The sequence below is a fragment of the Argopecten irradians genome, chromosome 2, assembly GCF_041381155.1.
Source record: "Argopecten irradians isolate NY chromosome 2, Ai_NY, whole genome shotgun sequence".
NCBI classification, from domain to species: domain Eukaryota; kingdom Metazoa; phylum Mollusca; class Bivalvia; order Pectinida; family Pectinidae; genus Argopecten; species Argopecten irradians.
Genome location: NC_091135.1, coordinates 45529954 through 45555384, shown reverse-complemented (window position 1 = coordinate 45555384; position 25431 = coordinate 45529954). Strand labels below are relative to the sequence as shown.

Sequence of the window (25431 nt, the reverse complement as noted above, 5' to 3'; positions counted from 1 at the left end):
GAACGTGGTGAGTCCGCGCGCGGGTGTAAAATGTATGGAAGCCCTGAGTGGGAGATTATTAGTACATACCAGTAAATGTTATTTTATGTACATTTTGGAGCCGCACATAGGTATTTAGTGCTTTAGATATGCTTTAGTCAATTCATACATAACTGGTTATGTAAAGTTAATAGTCAAATGTTATATTTTTTTATATTATTCTGTATTTAAATCTTAAAAACGTTACGCGTGTAAATGTGAGTGATTAGTCTATTTTGTAGTATTAATTATTAATTGTAGCTTCGCATGACGGGATTTGAAGCCCAGGGATCATGATTCAGCCAGGACCAGTATAAGGACACCCATCTACATTATTAGCATCAGGACCGACCCGGATACTACACCCACCCTCATCCGACAGGGTTAGGTCAGCGATAGTTCTTGGGGTTTGTTCAGCAACAGGTTGGCGGCTGTAGATTGCATCAACCCTTTTCCTACGGGAATACATTGGCAGTGCTGTCGATATTGGGCACTGTTGAGGCCATTATGTGTGGTATCTTTAGACAGGTTCTTACCTGCGTGAACGATTTTGGCTCTGGATTGATCTACCATTAGAGCGACATAAATTGTGCTGTGGCTCTGGATTGAGCTGACTCTGTGGAGTGCGGATGTTGTACAAGAACTCTGGTTTCCCATTGGTTTCTTTATTTGTTATTTGCCTGAAGCTACACTGACATTTTAGGGTAATTAGTATGAGAATGAGAGAGTTAGTGAGAGTGAATAGTTGTTTTGTGAATATATGCTATTTCCAATACTAATCATTCATTGTAAATAAATTTCATCATTGTTTGTAATCAATATCTTCCGTTGTCATTTCCTGTAGTAACAACCGACGCTCTTCCACGTTAACACTGCGAAAGTTGCATTATTGTTTTTCATAAATGACATTTGGACATGACAGCTACAACCGAACACTATATACAAAATTAGACTGTACAGTAATTGATTACCTTCGATGATTTCTTCAATAGATACGCCATCTTCTGTCTGAACACAGCCATACTTGGCACATTCATCTTTATCGAACCATGTCGTGCCAACTGCTTTACATTCTCCATTCCATGGGCATTCTACAATACAGAATATTCAACACAATATTTGCAATATTTACATATGACCAAACATACTCGCGAATGATCCATACAGATTTTGATTATGCTCATTTTTTCATTTGATAATTATGGCAACGAGAAGACATTTTAAACCCCCTTTCTGTTATGTTGAAGTATGCGATTACGATTATAGTTAACTATACATTACACCAATTAACTATGTTTTAAGAAAATTGTCTGTCTTATCCTTCAATCTCATCTCGATATTTTTATGATATAGATAATACCGGATGTATTAGATATAAAACGTTCGATTATAATTCCTTTAACACAAGTTTAAACTATTTAATAGCATTCCAACGCTTTTCTTCATCATTTCATTTTGTATTCGCAGTACATTATCGTCGTTACCGGATATTGAGGGTGTGTACATGAATGATCTTAATATAGTGAATAATTGTAAGAAACCTTCGTCGATGGGATGGAACCCTCTCCCGTCGGACATACATTCCAAAGTCTCACATCCCTTTTTGATTACTTTTCCTGGGGCGTAACATTTGTAGTCCATCAAGCAACCTATCATAAAAGCAGAATTTATTTACATGAATTTGAAGTCAGACTGATTTATTCAAAAAATATATTACATCATATTACACTAGATATGGATATAGTTTTTTCTTTTGAACTATCCGTACATTAATTGAGAATTTTTAGATTATCTACTTATCTGTAAGTTTTGAAAATGTCCAATACGGTAGATGACCCGTAGTATCGTTTCAATTTTCAATTTCAACAATATATTATTGATTATATATACATCAAATGGGATGAACATCAGACTAATCCTACAAAAGTCCTTTCTAATTTAGTTTTTTAGCGTATAAATGTATACATTATGTATCCATTTTATTACTGTATAAAATATATATACAAACATGATATATTTCTTTTAACGCAAATATAAGTCACTATGATACAAACAAGAGTATTTCCAGTTACTTAATAGTTAAAGAGTAGCAACTCGAACTTCACGTTTTAAGATTATAGATATTGAGTTAAATTAATTAGTAATAATAATTATCATGTAATAGTTTTCAATCTGAGATTGAAGTTATTCAAAATTTAATGACAGACAAATACATATATCTAGCAATAATGTATGAAACAAAGTGAAGTAAAGCTATCTCTGTAGTGTTATCCTACCGAATGGTTCCTCCTCCATCACAGCTGTAGCACTGTCCGGATCCTCTTTACAGTAGAACGTCAGACAATCATCAACGTCAGTCCAATTCTGGCCAATCTCATAGCAATCGTCTTTGTATTGGCATACTTCAAATACAAATTTACTGCATGTCAATTAATGTTATTGAAACAGGATTGGATAAAGGTTTTAAATAGGAAATAATCAAGTACTAATGTATATTAAACAATGAACAATCCTCTTATAAATATATAACTCTTGGTAGGAAAGGGCCAAAGAAACCACCTATTTTTTTTAAAGAGTTCGTCATACAGAAAGATATCAAACGCTACAAATAAATAATATTGCCGAAGTAATGTTACCGTGTAAAGTCTTACCAGTGTTCCAGAGTATGTAAAGCCAGTGATGCTAATGAGTTGCGAACTTAAATAATTTAGATATCACAACATAATGCCGAGAGCTGTCTTGTTGAAAATAATTATTAATTGACGTGCTATTTTACCATTTGCACATTATCTATTCGAAATGATGCCGCCAAATTCTTTCAATCGCTACCTTCATTTGATTTTGTATTTTACGCTACAATGAGTTTAAACACAAAGGACCAGACTCTATGTGACATTTTTATATATTGTGTAATTATGTATTTGGTCCTTACAGTTAGCTCTGAGTACGTGATCAGTGCCACAGACCTCTGTGAGGCAGGTGTAGGGAATTTTACGGACCTCTCCTGGCTTGTAACACACTCCGTCAAAGTCGACACATCCTGCGGATATAGAGTCTGAATTCAGATTCTGTACGGGTGGTTAATTCAGAAATCGCCTGTTTGTTCTGTGTTAGTGCATATGTTGAGTAATAGCTCGAAATAAGTCACCCGACATCGAAACATAAGCAAAATTCGCCAAGAGGTGACATTAAATTACTTAAATTGATTTACTGATCAGACGGTATTTATTACATCACATTACCACATAATTCATTGTCAAGGTATATACATAGATATATTTGGCAAACTATCTATTAAATCAATATTGGCTTGTTGATAATTATCTTTTAAAAACAATGCATCGGATGCAAAAAAAGGTAATACTAAATTGCTTACCATTTTTAAGTCCAAAATAAACGGCTCCCTCGGTTTCGTCAGCTTTACACCTAAATTCCTTACATTTATCTCTGTCCTCCCATTTATCGCCGATGGCATAACATTTCCCCTTGTACTTGCATCCTAGTGAATTAAAACCAAATCTTCAAATAGTTAACTTTAACAAAAAGCCTCATGACATAAAAGATAAATATGTTGATTAAGTGACGCAAATATACGTAAAAATAAAAATAAAAGGAAATAAATGTTGAATTTCATCGTTTCCATTCTCAGTTACGATGTATATGTATAACCCTATCCTTTATAGCAGTATTTGTCCAATAAAACATAATCATTAAAGCAACTGTATACGTAACTATCAACAAAAAGTCAAGTAAAATTGTTAGTATTTGCAGATGTAGTTGAAATTAAGTTATATCAAAGAATATTTATACTGATTTCTTAATAACTTTGGTACAGCAATTGGTGAAAGTCGATACTTGTAAACATGAATTCATTTAAAACTGGTCGCCATAGAAGTTACGAATGTTGCCGAAAGGAAGTCGGGAATTCATGACGCGTGCTCGGAAGAGTTCGGACAAACGTTACGTAGTTACACTTGTCTTGTCGGTTAACTTTAGTTTGTTTGACTAAATGGGTCCCATCTAGGGATGTTCAATATTTTATTTGATTTTTATCAAAAGTTTCCGAATAATTATCGCTCATCTTTGATTTACAACAGGATTCATGAAAAATCATGAAAAATTAACAGGTACGGATATTGGGACTTTAAGTAGATACTAAACATGTATGAATTACATCAACCCTTTTGGAATATCATTCCCGACATAAGATAATGCAAATAAAATCAAGCATTACAAATATGCTACTTTTGTTAATAATTTTATCAAATACATAATTAATTACTATTACATTTTTTGTTTTCTTTTTCTAAACCTTCATAACCTTAACAATAGCACACACTCACCTGCATCAGTCCTATTTAGTTTTCCGTTAGGTCCGCATGTATAAGTTTGACAATTATCCATTGTGGTTGTGCCAACCTTAATACAATTTCCTTGGAAATCATGACACTCTGAAACAAAATAATCAAAATACAGATGGTAGCATAATCAATACACGCAATGAAAAGGGTGCTTCAGGATTCCACATGCACGATTTCTTTATTAAACAAAATTATTTCTTCTATTTACAGATAGCCATTGTAACATTGATTCATTAGGAGATAGAAAAAAGTTTATATAAAAACGACGTATTTTCTTCCACCAAAATGAAATAAGACACTTTATCCCACAAAATTGCCTTATACTTTATAATATACATACATATTTGAATTAAGTAATACAATAAAAATGTCTGAATAATTAAATAAAGTGTCCTCCCTACCTACGTCCTTGTCTTTGACTGTGGTAATATACCCATCCTCGTCTTCTCCTTCACGACAATAGAACTGGGCACAGACCCCTGGCACTCGCCAAGAGGACTTCAAAGGCTTGCACTCGTCATTAACTGGACATCCTAAAACAACAATAAGATAACATTTCCGCCCTTTTCACTAACCATCTCTTTTTAAAGAGTATTTTTATAAAAATGAACCTGTCTACCTGCACGCGAATCTCAGGAAACCAGTCTTTTCGCTTTGGTATAATTCTCCTTATCCGTCACTAAAAGTAGGACGAGGAGTGTTATCTGGTATATATAATACCCTTAGATTGGATGTTTCATGCCATTCAACGATTGCCTTAGTACATAAATTTAAGAAATTTCAACTTTTGCACTATTTTGCGTGATGACGAAGACATCATTATCACTTATATATATCAAGAAAATGAATTAAAGATACATAATGACGGTACCCTTTAAATGAAAATGAAGATATATGAATAAAATGATTATTAAAATCGTATTCTACCTGCTTTTACCAACTCCATATCACCATTCGAACCACACGTATAATCAATACATTTTCCTCTTCCTGCATTTTCTCCTTTCTTCACGCATCCATATTCCGTTTTGCAACCTGATAGAGAAATGTGCTCATTTGATCATTGCTTGAAATCATTGATTGGAATCTAAATATAACACACAGATTAAATTGAGAATCTTGTCAGGGTTCACCATGGAATAATACTTATGACGAGCCAATGTAAATCAACGTGGTAAATTTTGTGATCAAATGACTATAATTTCATCATGAATTATAATACATATACAGTTGGATGCTGATTTAATTATAACTTATAATCATTTCCGGGGTCTTCCAGATAATTTAAAACGACATACAAAACACGGAATGGCATTCACCATGTAAACATAATTTGCAACTATATGCGAAATCTTTCTATAATAATTTTGTACTTTTCAATCGATAACGAAAAGTAATGATGACTTATTAATATCAATGCAATAGAGTATATAAGTGATAACGCCTATTAGACATCTTTCATTTTGTCCGACACGTAGTACAGACACCGACACCGACACGGACTTCCGAAATTTTGGGGCCGTCACGAAATGTAAAATAGACAAAATTGTAACAAATACGTTATAAATAGAATATACTTGCCGTGTCGTATCTTTAAAAGTTAGACACTATTGCTGGAAGTAGTTTTAAGTTTAAATGGTACATTGAAAATCAATCAAATGTAAACTTAATTAATATAGGAGGTACTAATTATACATATTCATTATATTCTAATTATACATATTCATTATACATCTGGTCATTTAATTGACTCTGCTTAAAATCAGGGGATGCAATCAAATTTCGTGTCCTTAAAACATACTTCAGGAATATTTCGTACGTGATACATTTTTGTTGATATATTTCAAGGACGTAGATGACATATACAAATATGTACGGTCTAATATTTTGAAATAAATTGAATACTGCTTACAGCTTCTATATAACTTTAAATGTGTAATTACTTTCAAATTTGTTAATTGTGTTCATTGGTCGGCGGTGGAGCATCTTTAAGTTTATTAATTATACATTCTTTGATATGATAAGCTTGTTTCGCACCTCAAAAAGGTCGTCTGCTATAGCACTGTCCTGTCTCTATGCACGTGAAAGCTGACCTACCTTTGTCATGCTAGTGCATATCCAGACCGATATCATATAGTTTTCATTTGATACACAGGCTTTTGACTATTGATATACGGTCGACCTCTATATGTGTACCCAGTATTACACATAAAGAGGTGTCCGTATATCTACAGAGTCGAAAGCCTGTGAATCAATAGTGACAGTGCATGGCCGGTTACAGTTTCTGATATATATTATTTGTTTGGTTTAAATACAGAAATATAACATTATAATTATATAATTAATTATTTAAAGACTTACCCGAAATTAAAAGAAATAATTGAACACGTAACACGTGCTTTCGCATAGTAAATACATATTGAAGGTTATCATGTGTGAACATTTCATTAGACGATTGGACGAGTTACGCAATGGCATTATGGATGAATAGATACATGTAGCTATGTATTTTTTTTTTAATTTCCTTATATATTAATTTCATATGTTACACTCATTTCTATTGCTTAAATCGTGGAGATTATTTTCCATTGACCGAAAGAATTGTATGTCAAGTATTATGACTTCCTAATACAGAACATTTTCGCGGGGAATTTTCACAGGGGGCCAACTCAATGGAAATGGATGTTGTCATACATTTTTTGTATTTGGAGGATTGACTGATGAGTATGTATGACAGTCATGTGATTTTTTTTTTCAAAAAATACGAGATTTAAAAAATCGGGATATTTACTTACTATAAAACAGAGATAGGGACGACAGTCGCCATATTGGATTTTTACCCCCACCTCGATTAAAGTTATTTTTTTCACAATAGTATACCTTTTTTCCTAGAGTCATAGTCACGCATCAATCCTCCGATAATCCATAATCACACACATACCATGCAAAAGCATATAAACGATGTCTATATAGTCGAACGTAATATTTTAATCCAAAATTATCGGCGCTTTCTGACTTGTGACATCGAAAGCAACGTCCTAGTGAAGAGCGATTAGAGTGACTTCCCCTGCAGTGTAATTCAATCGGTTTAGTCAGAGATATTCCGATACGTTTGTTTTCGCGGAAAATTTGAATATTAAAACGTATCGGAATACCTCTGACTAAACCCATTGAATGACATTGCAGGGGAAGTCACTCTAATCGCTCTTCACTAAGACGTTGCTTTCGATGTCACAAGTCAGAAAGCGCCGGTAATTTTGGATTAAAATATTGCGTTTGACTATATATGCTTTTGCATGGTTTGTGTGTGATTATGGATTATCGGAGGACTGATGCGTGATTTTGACTCTAGGAAAAAAGGTATACTATTGTGAAAAAATTAACTTTAATCGAGGTGGGGGTAAAAAATCCAATATGGCGACTGTCGTCCCTTTCTCTGTTTTATAGTAAATATCCCGATTTTTTAATAATTTTTCAAATCTCGTATTTTTTGAAAAAAATCACATGACTGTCATATATACTCATCAGTCCATCCTCCAAATACAAAAAATGTATGACAACATCCATTTTCATTGAGTTGGCCCCCTGTGGGAATTTTAAGAGTGGCGCAGTCAATGGCCAAACTGAATTATTGGATAAGATACGATGTGCCATAACTCGATTTTTTAATAGTAAAAATAAATAAAATCACGGAAATTTATGCTAAATTGGTACCTGTTTGAGTTATCTGAATTAAATCATAATCATTATTCTATTTTATATACATATTTAGTATGTTCGGATAAACATGGAATGAACATGAAAAAGTAGGGTGAGTTTAATTTGTTGATTTTTGTTTTAGAAAACCCCCGAATTTTGGAAGTCCGTGTCGATGTCGGTGTCCGTACTCCGTGTCGGGCAAAATGAAAGATGTCTAATGTATCGATTGATAGCTTATATTACCGGCTACTCTCTCCCGTACGGCGGTCTTTTTCAGCTTTTCGTTGTAAATACATTTAAATTTAGTGCAGTTGTCCCCATTATTCCATTGGCTGTCTATCTCGTAACACTCGCCTTCGTGTTCACATTCTAAAATAAACAAAATTCGAATTAATTGGAATACATATTAAACTCTTCCAAATATCACATACAGTATGGGTCAATGAAGTAATTCTAACCATATAGACAATCCACCTCTCGTAATCAAGACATAATACAAACATCTGATGATGATATGAATTAGTGATGACAATGTCTTGTGTCAGTATCAGTAGAATTTCGTTTTCTTACGTATTGTATCCAGGACGAAGTCATACAACTGTGTCGAGTCGTCGTAAGTACAGACCAACTCATTGCAGCCTTCTTTTATCACATCGCCGAGAGGGATGCACTTCCCCTCGTGTTTGCATCCTGAATGAAAGCACAATCATCAGCCAAGTTTGGAAAAAAATGTGATAGATTCAGATAGATAGAAATTTTTTTCTTCAAAACAAATAATCATTGAAACTAATGTTATAATACAATAGAATATCGACTATTAATTAACCAATGTTTTCAATCAATTTTTTTGCATTCGTTACCTAACGATTTTCAACTCATTCAATTTTATTTCAAATGCATTGATATGCTATCGAGTGAAAAATATAGTAAAATATTGAAGACAGTGTGAATATATATAAAGTCTTTGTCATTTTATGTTAACGTGTTTTTGATGGATGTCATGCAAATATAAAAATACCTAGATATTGATGTTTACTCAAAAGAATGGTATATTCGGTCTTACCGGCTTCATACGTTACAAACTTCAACACGGACGGTTCGTCGACCTGCTCTACTCGTTGACATTTAAAGCCTGTGCAATGTTCACTGTATTTGTATCCTTCATTCCGACAGACGCCTTCTGGGTCCATACATTCTGTAAACAATACCATATCGTTAATGAATAATACCAACCCCTGTAACAATCAGAATATAACTATTCATAGAACACCTATTCAGAACTCGCATAACAGTTTTTGTACAGTTCTGTTCCATTGATTCAATAGCAATAAAATCAAAACTATCAAATGATTGCAATGCGGTCTTCAATACCAACACACTTGCCGGATACAGTGCAGGAATAAGTATGTTCAACATAAATACTAAACAGGCTATTAAATATTTGGCCCGAGCTATGTTTTAAATTATACATTATTTACGTTTCCTTCCCTCAACCAAAATAGTCCGTTTTTACATATTACCGCCCATACAGCCAGGTATTCTTTTTATCAACCTATGTCGTTTTCTCTAAAAAGTAGAACGTTACTGTCGCAAAGACACATAATGTATAACGTCACAATCAATACTTATCTGCAAAGGGCAGATAACTCCTGTAATATATAAATACAGAACAGTAGGAAAAAAACACTATCACACTTACTTTCATCTATTTTCTCTATTACACCAAGAGGTTTCTTGGATTCCTGGTCCACACCCCGCTTACACTGGAATGTTTCACATGTCTTGTCATTGTTCCATGTAGAATCTTCCTCACGACATTCTCCTTTGTCCATGCATCCTACGACCAAAAAGAATACATTGGAGAGCTATATACAGGCAGAAGGAACGCCACACACACGATTGTTTTATTTCGATCTTGATTGGAATTTGTTCTCTTCGTAGAAGGCTTCGTTGAGTTCAATTTTCAGAACCTGTATTTGTGTAATCAAATTCATTGCCTATACTAGATACTATTATCATGATCAATATTGATATGGTTTTGCTTTTAATAAGATGTATAGATCCTAGTATTTAATGTCGATCGGAGTTCTGTTTAAAATGTTAGTTCTGGTAGAGCTGTAGATAACTCATATGGTTGGATTGTTAATCCTTATATCCACTTACCCACACTGACAAGTTCAACGTCATAGTCCATACAAAAGTTTCTCTCTGAATCGAAACATTCTGATTTCCTGACACATTTATATCTGTTACAGCCGTCCATTTTCACTGAATCCCAGTCCATACAACCATTGTACATGCATCCTAAGGAATGGGGAAAATAAGATAATTAACTCAAGAAAGTAACAAACATATTAAGGAAAAGGAACGAATTGTCTAGAGGTAATATATTTCATGGTCTTTGTGTTTGATAACAAGTTTCCCCATTCTAACTGTTCATATCATTTGCTGTTTTTAAGAATACATTGTTGTTTTGCCACGAGGCAATACTCACCAAAATGCTGTGTCTTTGTATTTTCTAGCATATGATAAGACTGATAACAGTATTAGATTAAACACATTTTCGGCCGCATATTTTAGATGTTTGTATATTTTACGTTTCCGGTTTCCTTGAGGGAACGAGTCTTTAAAATCAAGTATTAATTCTATGTATTACCTTTCCAAGTTCGAAACCAGTGTCCTCCTTGACATACGAACCGCTTACATTTTGAGTTAATTTCTTGTCCCTCTTCGAAGCAAGGATCGCCTAAACAAAACAAAACGCACAGAAAAGCCGGTGGTTTCATGGACGACAATGCCTTTAATCGCGCAATAAGCTAATAATTTCCAGAGAAAAAACCCCAAATATTTATAAAAATAAATGTTACAGTCAGATTTTTATGAGAAAACATATCGTAATTAAATGTAATAAATATTACTTATACAAATTACTTTCGATGGCTCGGATGTAAGCGCGAGAGAGGTATTAAAATGGGAGGAATTTGGAATGTCCGGAGAAAACCAAAGTGAATAAGCAGGTGACCCCTGGCCCATGGGATCGAACAACGACCAGAAGGGGGAAAGACTAGTGGCTTCACCACCCGACCTCCCAAATGCCATACATTATTATAGTGCTACTGTGTTCACATACAAAGAACCACAAGGCATAATACTCACCGTCCTTCACTGTGGAAATTCTTTGGATCACTGTAAAAATGAATAAATATATAGTATTATGGCGCCTTTTTGAAATATCGATGTATCAAAAAGCAATGTTTGTTTATTCATGTGATTAATTAACATCCTTTTAACATCAAGGGTCATGTAAGGATGGTCTCCCATGCATGTAGTACTTATTGTGTGTTTTTCGGGAGACTGCGGTATATTCGTGTTGTTGTAGTGAAACTTCAAAAGGGAACGTATTTCAAACATTGACAAGCATTTCTATTATTATTATCCGATGCTTCATTTTGATCAAAATTGTCTAAATTCGCATCGGATGAACTAATATGAAAATGAAATATCTAGTTGGATACGTATCTGTAAAACTAGCTATGTAATAGTTGGTTGAGAAAACTCCCTTATTTACACTGTTACTATTTAATACATGTGAATATCTTATCATCTACTAGTGTATGATATAAAGGAACGACTAGCAATTAAGATAACTGAGATAATTGCTGTTTGAACAATAACGAAGTCTGATACCAAATGCCGAAATTCTAATTTCGACGAATTCAAACAATAATTGATACGTTGGTGCCGCCGATAATGCATTTTTCAAAAGACAACATGACTTAATATTCAGGAGTGTCTGATTGAGTTTTTCATCCATCTTTGATACGTTTGTCGATATTAGGAAACAATAAGGAATATATTTAATAGTTTTGAAACCTAATCAAAGACAAACTATTCTATTACAATTAGCCAATGAAACCTAATCAAAGACAAACTATTCTATTACAATTAGCCAATGCAACATATCTGTTTAGACACTTATGCACTCACCTTTGCATATTTTCTTGAATATTTCACCCCTAATTCTGTCCATTTCTTTGTACGATTCAATGATGTTAATCATATCTTCACTTTCAGCAATGGATCTCAGAAGTGCTTTGTTTTTTTCTTCCTCAAAATCCTTCCCGATTCCAATAGCTAATAAAGGTATATTTTTTGAATCCGACCCTTTCCATTTCGCCAATTCCTTCCTCAACTGAGCCCCCTTTTCTATGTTAGGTTCTCCGTCAGTTATTAAAACTGCCATGTCGCTTACATCCTTTCTGTCTCCGTTTTCGTAATTAAAGACATCCTCTCTTGTTACCTTTAGCCCTCCGGTCAAATTTGTTGCATAGCCCATGTAAGGCATATCATTGATAACGCGCTGAATGTCCTCTTTATTATCGTAAGTGTTGAAGTAGAATTCCACCTGCGCATACGAGGAAAAGGACACAACTGCCACTTTTACCGAACCTGTGTTTATTGCATTGTAGTCTAGAAATTTTATCAGAAATTGGCGTATCAAATTGAAGTCCTCTGACCCGATACTTCCTGAGCCGTCGATAATAAAAGCGATATCAACTTCACGTTCTTCGCATTTCACCTCCTCCGTAACAACAGTTTTCACTGAAATGTGCAAACAGCCATTTTATAAGTATGCATCAATCTTCATTTTCTAATTGATCAAACAATTTATTATCACAACGTATTTGTTACATACCATACTTAACTATGTACTTGTATACGATGCAGTAAAAACTGTATTTAACTGAACAGATCTATAATGATACTGTTTCCGAATATGTTAATCTTAAATGTATACTATATTTCTGAACAATATATATATAATTATGTAATTTTATTACATTGATAGCCGAATTTACAGTTACTGCAGCAAACAAATCTGAAACGTTATAACCCAAAATTCGTTCTTTATAAATGAGTACGTGGCGTAATATGCTGCGCGATTGTCATGGCGACAACATGAATCGAACTAACTTTTTTACATGTACTGTATTAGCACTAGCCGAAAAAAATGCAAGAGACATGCATAATTGTATTCATGTATATAATATCGAAAATCAAGTAAATAAATACCCGCTGCGGTGTGCCATATCAACGCCGGGAGAAATAAGACAAGGAAATGTAAATTCACCATGTCTCCTGGATTTGATCTCTGAAAGACAATTTATAAAAAAAAAACATACGAATATACATTATGTTTTCGCTATTTAATACAAAATTATTTTTCGTTTAAAATTGCAATACAATAAAGAACATTATTACTTGTTATTTGAGGTGCTAATGTGTAAAAAAGCACAACTTGATTCTAGACGTCAAAATAGTACTGCTAAAAGCTCTGAATGTCAAAGAAAACCTCTAGTGACATTTGGCTGAGAATCATAACATTATCAAAATTACTGTTGTAAAAATGAAGATTAAGATTTTTCCGAAGATTAAAACATGGATTTGTAATAAAACAAGAATATGTTTCTACAATAAAAAGACTTCTGTTGATAATAAAATAACCACTCACCTAAATCCGAGTTCTACCGTGGAAGAGACTGACTTTACCTTTACTTGCAAATGCATTATATACTATGCATATGATCCAATGAGAAGCGACATATCGGTAACATTTGCATGTAAATGTCTTTGTCATACTTTACGTCAACATGAAATTGCCTTATATATTATGTGGATTGTTTGTTTGTAGATACATATCAGACAGAAGAGATGTGTTTTCTTAATGTACCTACCATATGCTTTTTCGGTCAATAGTTCATCCTAAAACAAACTTATTTTGATCGTTCTCATCCGGGCAAAATCGACGTGAGTAAAATCTAACAGATGTACTTTATTGATTTCAGACTGGTCAACAAAATTATCATAATGATACACATTCTAATATATATAGGTATTTATATATTCCGTAACTCTTGTTTCTAATGATAAAAAAATACTTAAATAGTTTAAAATTACCTGAAACATAAAAATGGAAATACCGCTTCTCCATTCCATTCTAAAAACAACAGAACATACATGTAACGTGTTAAACATTTTTATGACGATAATTTTAATGATAAAACTGACTGACTGTACATGTTTGAGCCACGTGTTCGATCTCCTCGACCTGTTTGTTGATTAATACTGCTTAACGCCCTATTAACAATTAGTTAAGGCTGACCTCCCATGAAATGCTGATTTTGTTTTGTTTTATACGGATTATGTGTTTTGGAAGACTGTGCGTTGTTTTGTCTCCTTTGAAAAGTTCAACGCTTGCTTATAATACCAAAGTCACCGACCAGACACCCACCCGGTCGTTGTATATTAAAAAACTGATCCAATATTCTTTATGCTTCATGTTATATTATTGTATACATAGGTAAGGTGCTCAAAGTTTTACATTATTAATTAATTTGATATGAACAAAAGATTTAATTGAAAAATATTGTTGCGTTATGTTAAGTGTTGCGTTTTCATCGGCGCTCAGTAAATTAGCTGTAGGTTCCATATGCGGATTCGTACCAGTTGTACAAAATTGATACGGCATCGCCAAATGGAACGCATTTGGATTTTTTTTCATGATGGCGGCACCCACATGAAAGATGCGCTTCGAATATAAAAGCAAGAAAAGAATATAAAAAAGTATTTTTGGTGTTGACAATAAAATGGATATAAAAGTAGTACCAAAATAGTTTCGGCATACACTGAAAAAATAGTTCATTTCACTGGATATAATACTCTCTGGTTTGTTTTCAACGAAGCAGCAATCCGATGACGAATGAAAAAAACCGCGTCCGCCATCTTGTATACAAGTGGTACGGTTCTAAATACGAACCACCTGTATCGGTACAGGTCTGCTGGGCGTTCCATTTGAGATGCAGCAGATTCGTATCGATACGACTGGTTCAAATCTGCAAATGGAACGCACGTTACATGTACATGGATATACAAAGTTCTCGGATAGCGATATAGTCTTATGTCTAAATCAGTCATAAGTATAAACTTAGCAAATCAAAGATAACGTTACAAAAAGTTACGTTTGTAAAAGATTGTTCATGATCCGGTAGCATGAAGTCTTCGTTTGATTACAAGAGAAATACATTGCTACAGCAGCACTTGCTCGTTTAAGTAGCTTTAGAAAGCTTATATCAAATCAATTATTCGCTTTGGCTTAAATTCATAATCTATCAATTTATTAATGTTATTGTTGACACCTAGCCCGTATATAGATTTGCCAGTTGCCCGATACAATTGAATCTTGGCTCAATAAAAATATTTTTGAAATGAACAAAATTCTAGCATTAAATACTAACATACATTATTTATACAAGTGCTTTTGTTAATGTTCACATATTAAAGTACAGGTATGAAAAAAGCGATGGATGGGATATTAGGTCAGGCAGATGTCATATTTTGTTCTTAAACTCCACGTCTGCAAATAACTAGTTCATCAGGATACATAGCAAAACTCGTATCAGGTATAACAAGTAATTATATGTTCTCCTATATAGGTAATACGTAGACCTACATCACTTTTGAGTCTTTTAAAAAGGATAACAATAAGAAGACTAGAAACAATTCTGAACCATTGCAAAAACGCAAAAAGTAAAAACAAATGTGAAAGTTAATATCACACGTGTAACGGTTACATTATAATCTATGTCATTTTTATTTAATCATTAATAAAACAGACTTGAATCTTATCACGAAGCATGCAACATATTGGACATATTACACATTGAATGATTCCTAATTGAAATGTCAATAGTTGGTACTTTGGTACATACGACAATATTTTCCCAAAAAAGATGTTCTTCCTACGCATATTAGTACACGGGTTACAAATCATGACATCAGTATGTATGCTGTTGCATGCTGTATTTCTAAACTTAATACTTTTCTGCATTTTCATCTAGCATCCAATCTTAAAAGACAACTTAAGTTTATTTTAGACACACAATTAAAATATTTGGTGTATAATTGAAAAAAATATTATCTATCAAATTCAAACTAGCATTTGTCAAGATATATCCAACAAGCTCAGAAGCAGTCGATGGTTTTTATACCTATTCACAATATTGAATATATGTTTAATTGCTTCTGCCAGCATCATCAATCATAAAAAGGAAAGTTAATGTTTAATACGTATTACTTATGTGTGAATGACTCACCTTCATTTACTTGTCCACGTATGGTGGTAACACCTGGAGGGACGACCAGCTTAGACTTATCAGGTCTGTCGGGAGGGTCATAAAGCTGGACAGAACTCATAAATCACACCGGTGCACAATAAGTTTAAATCCAGTTTTTATGTTTTAGATAGTAAAATATCATAATTAAAGTTAAAATGGTTTTATTTGAAGCAATAAAATCACAAAGTAAATATCAATAGGTAATTTTTGACATTTTCTTCAGGTCTTTAAAAAGTCGCACTTCAAACATTTGAATTATTTGTGCTCAGCCCATCGTGGATGAACATTTCAAATCACCGAGGTAGAAAGAACATCAAGGTAATTGATATTTTCAAGTTTTTTTTCTAACCATTAACTTTAATCAAAGAATGTCGGTATGATATGAAAAATTACGAATGTGCGCTCTGGTATTTTTCAATTTATAATTTCATGATAATTATCAATAATTATCAATTTATTATTCCTTGGGTAACCACTAAGTTAAAAAGATGACGTCGTTTGTCCTTATTAATACTTTTAGTATCCGAAATTATTACCATTCTAAGTGTGCATCGGACATCATTTTGTCAGTTGTAAAAAGCGTAACTTTATTCAAAGAGATGATCCTCTTGTTTGCTCTGCTTGCAACCATCTTGTTACCAAGACATTTGTAACTTTAAATTTACTGATGCGAAATAAATGTTCATCGACATTATTTTTTCTGTTTCGAAATGAGCCGCATGTTTTCGCGCACATTATATCGAATAGTGTTACTTATAATTACTACATTGCCGTACCGTTTATACACTTTTAACCTTTGTATCATAGGTTATTTTGTCGATATACTGTTAACAATGCAAATTAGAATATTTTTTGGAAAAATGCCGTGAACATACGCCATCTTCCCTAACGCTTATTGTTATGGTTTAGCGATATCGTTATTTTTTTCCAAAACATTGATAGACGTTTCTAAAAGCTAAATTTACCGCAATTTGCGATTGATCTTCTGTTTGCAACAAAGTAGCACGTAAAATAGGTTTCACATTAATACATGTTATCATAAAATATTCAATGATTTCTTTTTATATTTGTTTTATGTACTCTTTAAACAAAATGTACGTGCATGAAAGAAAAACTTCTCTATATGTGCAAGTAATCTGATCATTATGTGACCATATACGCAGGAGTATCCGAATTTAACTTAATTGGGTACACATGTACATATTACATCACCATTATGTATGATGACGTCATAATAGAAATGATGACATCATCGATGATGTCACAATTTGGTGACTTTCCATCACCTTAAAGATTCAGGCTGAAGTTATTGAACGTATATTACTTTATACACGTTTTGAGTTCCAATTGATTAGCAGAAAAGCGTCCTGAAATAAAACAGTCAGTCCTTTCCAGTCTTAGACGGAAAATAAATGCGTATACTAGTGGCACATGGTACCCAGAGAAATAATTTTCTTCTCAGTCGTCTTAATAATGTTGTTTTTATCTACTTTTCAAATCAATTTTAGCGTTAACCAAAGATTTATGTAGTTGGCAAATTTAGAATATAAAAATATGTTTGGTTTCCTTTTATTTGTATTCACAGATAAGAATCTGTCATCAAAAACATTTCTAAAAAGAAAGGTTTAGTTAAAATAGCAAGATTTACTATCGGACAGTGTATTTTTTTTTATTTCTAGGGTTTTGCAACACCATAAACATAATGCATTTAGTTAAATTGCTTTGTACATGTGTTTGTAGTGTTTGTTTTTCGTAACAAAATTGTAAGCGATTTACAGACTTAAAACTCTCTTATTAATGCTAAATTAAGCGCAACATAAACATCCGAAAACTAGGTTTCCGCGGTAACCAATGAGTTAAAACAAGACGTTACACATTAACAGCTACCTATGTGTGGTTCAAAAGTTCGAAGTTACAGTAGGGTTATTGCAAGGGTTGATCCTAGGTCCTTACGCTTTTCGCCACACCCAATATTCACCATTTGTATTTGTATTCACCATCATGATAAAAAGTTTGAAAAAACAAAGGAAGAAGTCCTAAAGTCTCATTTTATTCTCGTTTACCGCACACAGATCCAGCCATGAAGAGCATCTGGTTGGCTTTTATAATTGGTTGCCTTATTGGCATGGCGGCAGCTCAAAAAGGTAAGGTGTTGTTTTTCTTTATTTTCAAATTCACTGTCACAGTGACATATATATCAGTTTCAAATTCAGAGTTTTTGAACATCACTTCATCACATGTGTCTATATGCATACGACTTTAATGAGTTAAAGGTTTATGTGCTGTAACTGGGCAAAAATTTTGACATGTATTTTTTCTTCAATAATCTTTTTAAAAAACATAATCATTCAAATAGCTATATATGAGAAACATACATGCAGATGTCAATTAACAATTACTTATAACACTGTTACAATGTGAAATGAAGTTGTTGGCTTTATGGTTTGACCTAAACCATATATACTTATTTCACTTCACTAACGTACTGCAGTATTGCCAAAAAATCATTTTCATCTGGGTTTTTTTGTATTAATTTTGTAAAATGAAAAAAATATGCATTGAAATTACTATAATTCTAAAAATGTTGATTAATTTGGTAATGACTAACATTTTAAAAGCTTATCTTGATTTGTGAGTAAGAAAAATACGGCACATATAACTTTAAGCTATTCTTGTGCCGTATGTACTAACCTGTTAAACATAAATTCGATTATTGATTACTAGTACTTCGACGATTTAGTCATACTCAGTATATACTTTACGTTTAGGTTGTAAGGACAGGAAGACTGGTACAAAGTACAATGATGGCGACAAATGGAATGACGAGAAACTTGAATGTAGATTCTACCGATGTGTTGACGGCAAAATCCAAAAGCAGGCCAACGGTAATTACAAAGCTATTTCCATGTATACAATGTGTACATACTGACCACATGTATTACGTTAGTTGTGCAGGATCACAATTGATCACAAAAAGTGCATATTGTTTAGGGTTACCCGAACATATTTTAAATAGTCATTGCCAACAAAACACTTTACGATTTACATAATAATTTTGGTATTCAATTGTGTAAAATATATCATTTAAGCCTTGATCTGTACATATGTGATTTTTGCATATTAGTATGCTACATGTATATATTTGGGTACTAATATGATATTATGCACGACCTTACAGCATGTATCTGGAGGGACACCTGCTACAAGAACAATGCTAAATGGAAGGATGGCTGCCATAACTACTACTGTAACATGACCCAGCCTGACCAACAAACAACCGTATATAATGTCGAGGTTAATCCAGGTATTTAAAAGCACCAAATACAAACACCTCTCTTCTTTAATAAGTTTATCATTTATAATCCGTCCGTATTGTTCACACTTCAATTCATTATCGAATGTTATCGTTATTTTGTAATGATGATAATATGCGTTTGCGTTTGAATTATTCTAACATATCATAATCTTATTGGCAAAACTTTCAACTTACCATTACTTTTCCTTATTCAATTATATTTAGTTTGAATATTTCATATATCGTATAGGATGCAACCACAACGGTACCTGCAGGAAAAATGGCGAGCAATGGAAGAATGAGTGCCATATTTATACCTGTACTGTAACTGCCAAGAAAGACGGGTCTTTGACTGCTGAATCAGGACCAATGACATGTTTGTATATACATCAAATATATGTTCTAGTTCCTGCAATTAACATTGAACCTAATTAAATCTACACACATCGTCTTCGTGATATTAGATTCGATATCCTCAATATTCTCCTAAACATGTAGTTCCTTAGTATATTGACTGAAATGTTGTCCTCCGCCATCTTAAGCTTGATCATGTCATATTAATAATAATGATGAATGTGTTGTTCCCTATATGCTTGCTTTGCATTTCCAAGATGCAAAACCTGTAACTGGTAACTTGGAAAGGAGATATCTATATATACTTGTAATTGGTACACATGTACTCTTGACTTTCGACCATACCACGAATATACCGCAGTCTCCCAAAACACGCACCTCGCACAAGATACACGCAACACACAGCATACATGGGAGGCCGTCCTTACATGATCATAGCTGTTAATAAATTAATCAAACAAACAAACAAATCGACCATGCCTTATCAGAGTGGATATGTTGACTATCTTTTCACACGATGGTAAGTTTCTATCTTTTGTGTCAGAGTTCATGCAATTTAATGAATTGTAACTTGCATATAACGCTAACATAGTGCGTTAAGCATATCTAGGGCGTAAAACCTGTATAGGATGGTTCCTTTAATAGCAAGTGTAAGTAAGAAGGTAAAGTCATATTTCACATTAATTCCCTTGATATTGATTGCTTATTCTAATCGGATTTAACTTATCTGATCCGATGTACGAATTTGTTTCACCATGTGTTTTGAAATTACTTACACGACAGAAACAAATCCCTTCAACATATGGTACTATGTACTATAAACAACAATATCTGCAAGAAGCCTGACACTTGAATTATAGTTGATAATTTTACCCCAAGCCTGAATTCACCACAAACGTCCCTAAAGTGCTAACGATTGTTATGCGTGAACATTATAGAAACACGCAATAAAACATTATGACAGAACTATTTGCTGTTAAACAAGATCCGATTTGTTCCTGACAAAAACTATCGAAAGTAACGTAAAGGAAAATCATGTTTATTCTTTAATCTTACAAAAAAAACAGCGATGGTTTTAACTCTAGCCAAATACTTTATAATTAATAACAGCACACATTTTCTCATTTAATATTTTGTGCTATCGTTATATATAACATTTAAATTAATACACCGGACGTACTTGCACTTGCATCGTACAATTAATTTATTTTAAGTACGTTCAATTTATTTTTGTTTTCGATATTTCATATTGCAATCGCAATTTATTTTTGATTCCAATTGGTCATTCTGCTAAAAATAGTAGTGTTTGACGTTGTCTATCTACGATTTAACATGCTATAACCTGTGTATGGTTGCTACAGATCCACGAATAAAAGACGACAGCTTAGTAGTGAGCTTAATTTATGCATAGGAAACACCAATACAAGTATCATTTTGTTAGTTTTTGTAAAAATGTGTTTGTGTTAATAATGTCCTTTTGTATAGCATATAGACTAATTCGAGTTATGCCCCCTTTAACGGATTTTCCATTTTTGACAGTACGAGTTATGGCCCTAGGTGAAAGAGGAGTGGTATTTGATTGGTCTATGTGTCTAGGGTCCCAGACCCCAAATATTTCATCAGGTCCCTTAGCGTCAGACAGCCATATTGAAATTTTCCTGCATCAACAGTTTTAGCCTGTTTTGAACTTGGCTTTAAAACTTTAACTTTGAAGTCCCGCCCTTTCTCACCCTAGACGATTTTTACTTTGTAAACCCTACATTTGCTTTTTGGTTTATTAATTCTTGAAGCAAATTGTGTTTTATATGTATTTTACATAAGTTTTGTCATGTATTATATTGGTTTATCATTTGCTGTTTATTTGATAAATACTGTCTTTGAAGGTGGCCTTATTCATTAAATATCATTGTTGAATTGTTACTTGTAAGTGTGTAGATGCGTAAAACAGATAATCAATTATATAGCATATTCACAACTGTTCGTACAAGCACCAAACTACGGTATTTACTTGTTATCTAATATAATGATCACATGTTCCTAGTGGGCTGCAAATTTAACAAGAAATGCAAGAAAGAAGGCGACACATGGAAAGACGGATGTTTTGAATACGCCTGCGTATCCTATTCAGAGAAGGGTGTCAAAAAGAGCAAAATCGACACCAAGCCATGTGAGTTTAGTTTCATTTTAACATATCAATAGTTGGTAATAATATCAAGTATGGACAACTAGCACAGATGTTTTTTTTTTAAATGATTAAAGTGTGACTTAAGCATAATTATCTTGTTGATTGTATCACTACTCCGAGGCCTAATATCTCTATCAGAAGGTGTGACGATTTAATTTGAAATACGTTGACTTTATTACCTTTCACCTGTTATGCCATAGTGAAACGCAATACTTATAAAACTGTATAATACTTAACAAACAAACAATATGCAAAAATGGTATCGAGTATGGCTCATGGTGTGAAAGTAAGACACAACGGTCGTTTGGAAAATAAGTATAACAAATATGTCATTTATTCTTGCCTTCAATTTGTTTTCTGAAATGTGAAAAGAATTTTTTGTCACACGCAGATGTTTGATTTAAATAGTTCATGTTGTTTTAGGGAAATTAGAAATATTGCAAGAGCAAGTCATTACTGAACGCATCATTACTGTTGTTTTTAGCATGTTGGGTGAGAGGAACAAAGAAATGCGTACCTGTTGGCGAGACAGTTCAAATACGATGTAATACCTACAAATGTACTTTGGATGGAAAGAAATTGTTTTTGGAGCCAAAGAAATTCGGTTAGAAACAGTAAAATGCTCTAAAAATACACTTTATTTCTTCATTAGATTATTTCAAAAGTCATTTGCGTCTCAATGTGTATATATAGAAATACATTATAGTTTTGTTTATTAATGTTTTTAGTTAGGCATTATTTATTTCTTGATACCTCTACGTAAAATAAACAATAGTAAGGACGTTATTAATAAATATGTAACAAAGAGTTACATGGGTGTTTGGTATTAGTGTTAATTTAGAATATTTATCTAATTTCATGTAATATCGACATTGCGCAGTATGCAGTCTCAGTCACTAATTATGATATTCTTATTTTTGTGTCATGATTGGGAACAGATGAGAACGTATCTATATGATATTGTTATCACTTTTTACACCTTAGGATGTCCCTATAACAAAGGTTGTGTGCCAGAGGGTAAAACAATCATGAGGCAATGTTCAAAATTCAGATGTGCCCAAAAAGGTGATAGATACGGGTTCCTCCCAGATGCATTAGGTAAGTTGATAGTCGGAGTTACTGCTGTTAAACTTTCAATTTTGTTTCATATCTCAACACTTACACATGCGATGGTATGCGTTAAACAAGCGAGTCACTTGTCTTGATAAAACAAATTACTAAAAGGTATTTTGCTGATTGATATTTTTAAAAAAAATAATAATATTAATACACGGCATAGTAGTTGGTGTTTTATCAGCGCATGCTTTCAAACCAACATACCCCCATGCAAATTAGTACGGAAATAATGCACCTGTATTTGAATTTCAAATCTTTATGGTGGTCGTATATACCAAACTAAGAAAATTTTACTATTCAAAGAAAAACGCTTGAACTGCCAAAAATATTTAGTTTAAAAATTGAAGTCTTGTTTTAAAAGGACAGACTTACTATTCGCAGTCTCTATAGTGTAAGAAGGCAGAATGAGGTCGATGTGGACACACATAAAAACGTCACAAGGAGATAAAAGTCACATAACAAAACAGTCAAGTAATCATGAAAGGAAAATGAGATGAGATGATTCTTTTTGTAGGTTGTAAATACAATGGGAAATGTTATCCCGAGGGAAAAGAATGGTTTAATAGCACAATGTGTGCCACACTAACGTGCAGCAGCTCTCCTCACAAGAAGAGGAGTTACTTAATCAGAATGAGGGTAAAAGCTTCAGATCATGGTGAGTAGGCAATCATATAAATAGTCAAAAACATAATCTCGAATCTATTCAAGTGATAAGCAATTTCTAAGTATCTATGAATTAATTTATTTATTGTTTATTAAAAATATCATCGGAAAATATAACATTTCAAACATGGATACGTCTTATCGTATTGGGGAAATTTAATACACACTGCACCTTGTATATAGACAAGAAAGTACTCTCACTAGAACAAGCGCTCTTTCTTTTGAGTGATATCAAGCTAATTTGCATTTGATGTTAAACATGAATTAAGTTTATTTAGAATATGAATTGTATTTAGTTGAGGTGAGCTATTTTGACTTTGACAACATTTTTTTTTCAAATTTCACTTTCAATAGGTTGCCCATGGGAGAAGAAGTGCATGAAGGAAGACGAGACATGGGTAGACAAAGATTGTACGGAACGTGTGTGTAAAATATTCCAGAGGAAGTACCGTGCCACACATCAAGAACAGGTCGTACAGCAATGTAAGTAGTCAATATTGGGCGAAGTTCGTCGGTATATGTAGAAAGATAATGTGCTTTAAACGCTGTTTTTGTTGTTGTCTCTTTGATGGATGCTGCAGACATTTTTGACTGATATGAAAAGTGGGAATTCCTATATTTAACATTATGTTTTAAAGGTGAGGTGTGTTGCCATCCATTCATCTTTTTTTGCAATTTTGTCGCATCTATGTTGTTTAGAGGCTACTACGCCTAACACAAATCAGCCGTATAATACCGTAATCTGCGGGAATCTCTATGGAACTATACCTTGAGCTATTTAAGATTTTAATCGCTTGTTTTATCGATTAGTGTTACTTGTTTGCACCAACAACTAGTCATATGGACGTATATTTCAAATAAGGTTAATGTGTATGTGTATTCAAACAGTGCAGCTTTATGGATGAGCCAGTCATTTATTTTTTTTAAAACCTACTCTTCTTTTATGTTACAAAAATTTATATGTTGTAATAAATTTCCATTCTTCATTTTTATCAGTGTGCACAGATGCTAAGGGCAAGTGTGTGGCAGTCGGATCGACTGGGTTCTCAGCGTTCGTGAAGGGGGTCAAATTTAATAACTGTTCCTGTCAGAAGAAAGGAAAGAAGGGTTCTGTGACCAAATGCGAATAGATCTACAGCACAACGTCTTCAACCCTTTATAACCCACAATGTAAACAATACAAGTCGATGTATACATCTTATAGATGAAATAAAATATATAAGCTGCTTTACTTTGGCGGAGGTGTTTTATTGAATAAACATTATAGTTTTTATTGATCTGTTGGAGGAGTATATCTTGAATCCACAAAGCATTCGGAATATTAGAAGGGGTTGCGTGTTTCGCTTAGGTTGGTTTATGATCTTGACCTAAGTAGTTTAGCGTGAAAACAATCAATTATAAGCTAAAATACACCAGCCGATCTAAACAAAATGGTAAGCTTCGAACCTACACACATTTTAAAAAGAAAATGTATTATTGCAGTGACATTTCATTCTGTCAGTAAAAGCGATATATTGACTTAACCATAAAGCATCCTTACCAAATGATTTCCATACATATATATTT

The 25431-nt window shown here is 33.3% G+C and overlaps 2 protein-coding genes across 2 annotated transcripts in view; one reads left to right on the top strand and one right to left on the bottom strand.

The window, feature by feature from the left end:
- LOC138315663 (uncharacterized) overlaps positions 1 to 13229 on the bottom strand; it is a 29472-nt gene extending 16243 nt beyond the window's left edge. The window contains exons 1-17 of the mRNA XM_069256847.1: positions 13152 to 13229; positions 12066 to 12680; positions 11235 to 11264; positions 10735 to 10824; positions 10242 to 10382; positions 9778 to 9915; positions 9142 to 9273; positions 8649 to 8768; positions 8322 to 8447; positions 5307 to 5414; positions 4781 to 4912; positions 4362 to 4469; positions 3395 to 3517; positions 2951 to 3058; positions 2295 to 2420; positions 1560 to 1667; positions 990 to 1109 (exon numbers count right to left, since the gene is read on the bottom strand). Of these exons, the coding sequence (XP_069112948.1) occupies positions 990 to 1109; positions 1560 to 1667; positions 2295 to 2420; positions 2951 to 3058; positions 3395 to 3517; positions 4362 to 4469; positions 4781 to 4912; positions 5307 to 5414; positions 8322 to 8447; positions 8649 to 8768; positions 9142 to 9273; positions 9778 to 9915; positions 10242 to 10382; positions 10735 to 10824; positions 11235 to 11264; positions 12066 to 12680; positions 13152 to 13212 (2386 nt within the window). The 5' untranslated portion in view covers positions 13213 to 13229. The remainder of the gene's footprint in view (positions 1 to 989; positions 1110 to 1559; positions 1668 to 2294; positions 2421 to 2950; positions 3059 to 3394; positions 3518 to 4361; positions 4470 to 4780; positions 4913 to 5306; positions 5415 to 8321; positions 8448 to 8648; positions 8769 to 9141; positions 9274 to 9777; positions 9916 to 10241; positions 10383 to 10734; positions 10825 to 11234; positions 11265 to 12065; positions 12681 to 13151) is intronic.
- Positions 13230 to 16519: 3290 nt separating this feature from the next.
- Positions 16520 to 25087, top strand: LOC138317000 (uncharacterized). The gene is made up of 11 exons (XM_069258633.1): positions 16520 to 16570; positions 18325 to 18396; positions 19021 to 19137; positions 19431 to 19556; positions 19798 to 19923; positions 21943 to 22068; positions 22571 to 22690; positions 23071 to 23184; positions 23717 to 23857; positions 24220 to 24348; positions 24862 to 25087. Exons 2-11 carry the CDS (start codon positions 18333 to 18335, stop codon positions 24993 to 24995), a joined length of 1197 nt encoding a protein of 398 aa, XP_069114734.1. The 5' UTR covers positions 16520 to 16570; positions 18325 to 18332; the 3' UTR covers positions 24996 to 25087.
- The last annotated feature ends 344 nt before the right edge of the window (positions 25088 to 25431 follow it).

What these genes read in the sequence shown, in the direction of transcription:
- LOC138317000 (XM_069258633.1), top strand. Translation starts at nt 18,333, where the DNA reads ATGAAGAGCATCTGGTTGGCTTTTATAATTGGTTGCCTTATTGGCATG. An exon ending in TAATGTCGAGGTTAATCCAG is followed by an intron (nt 19,557 to 19,797) that starts GTATTTAAAAGC and finishes TATATCGTATAG; the next exon opens with GATGCAACCACAACGGTACC. An exon ending in AGAACAGGTCGTACAGCAAT is followed by an intron (nt 24,349 to 24,861) that starts GTAAGTAGTCAA and finishes CATTTTTATCAG; the next exon opens with TGTGCACAGATGCTAAGGGC.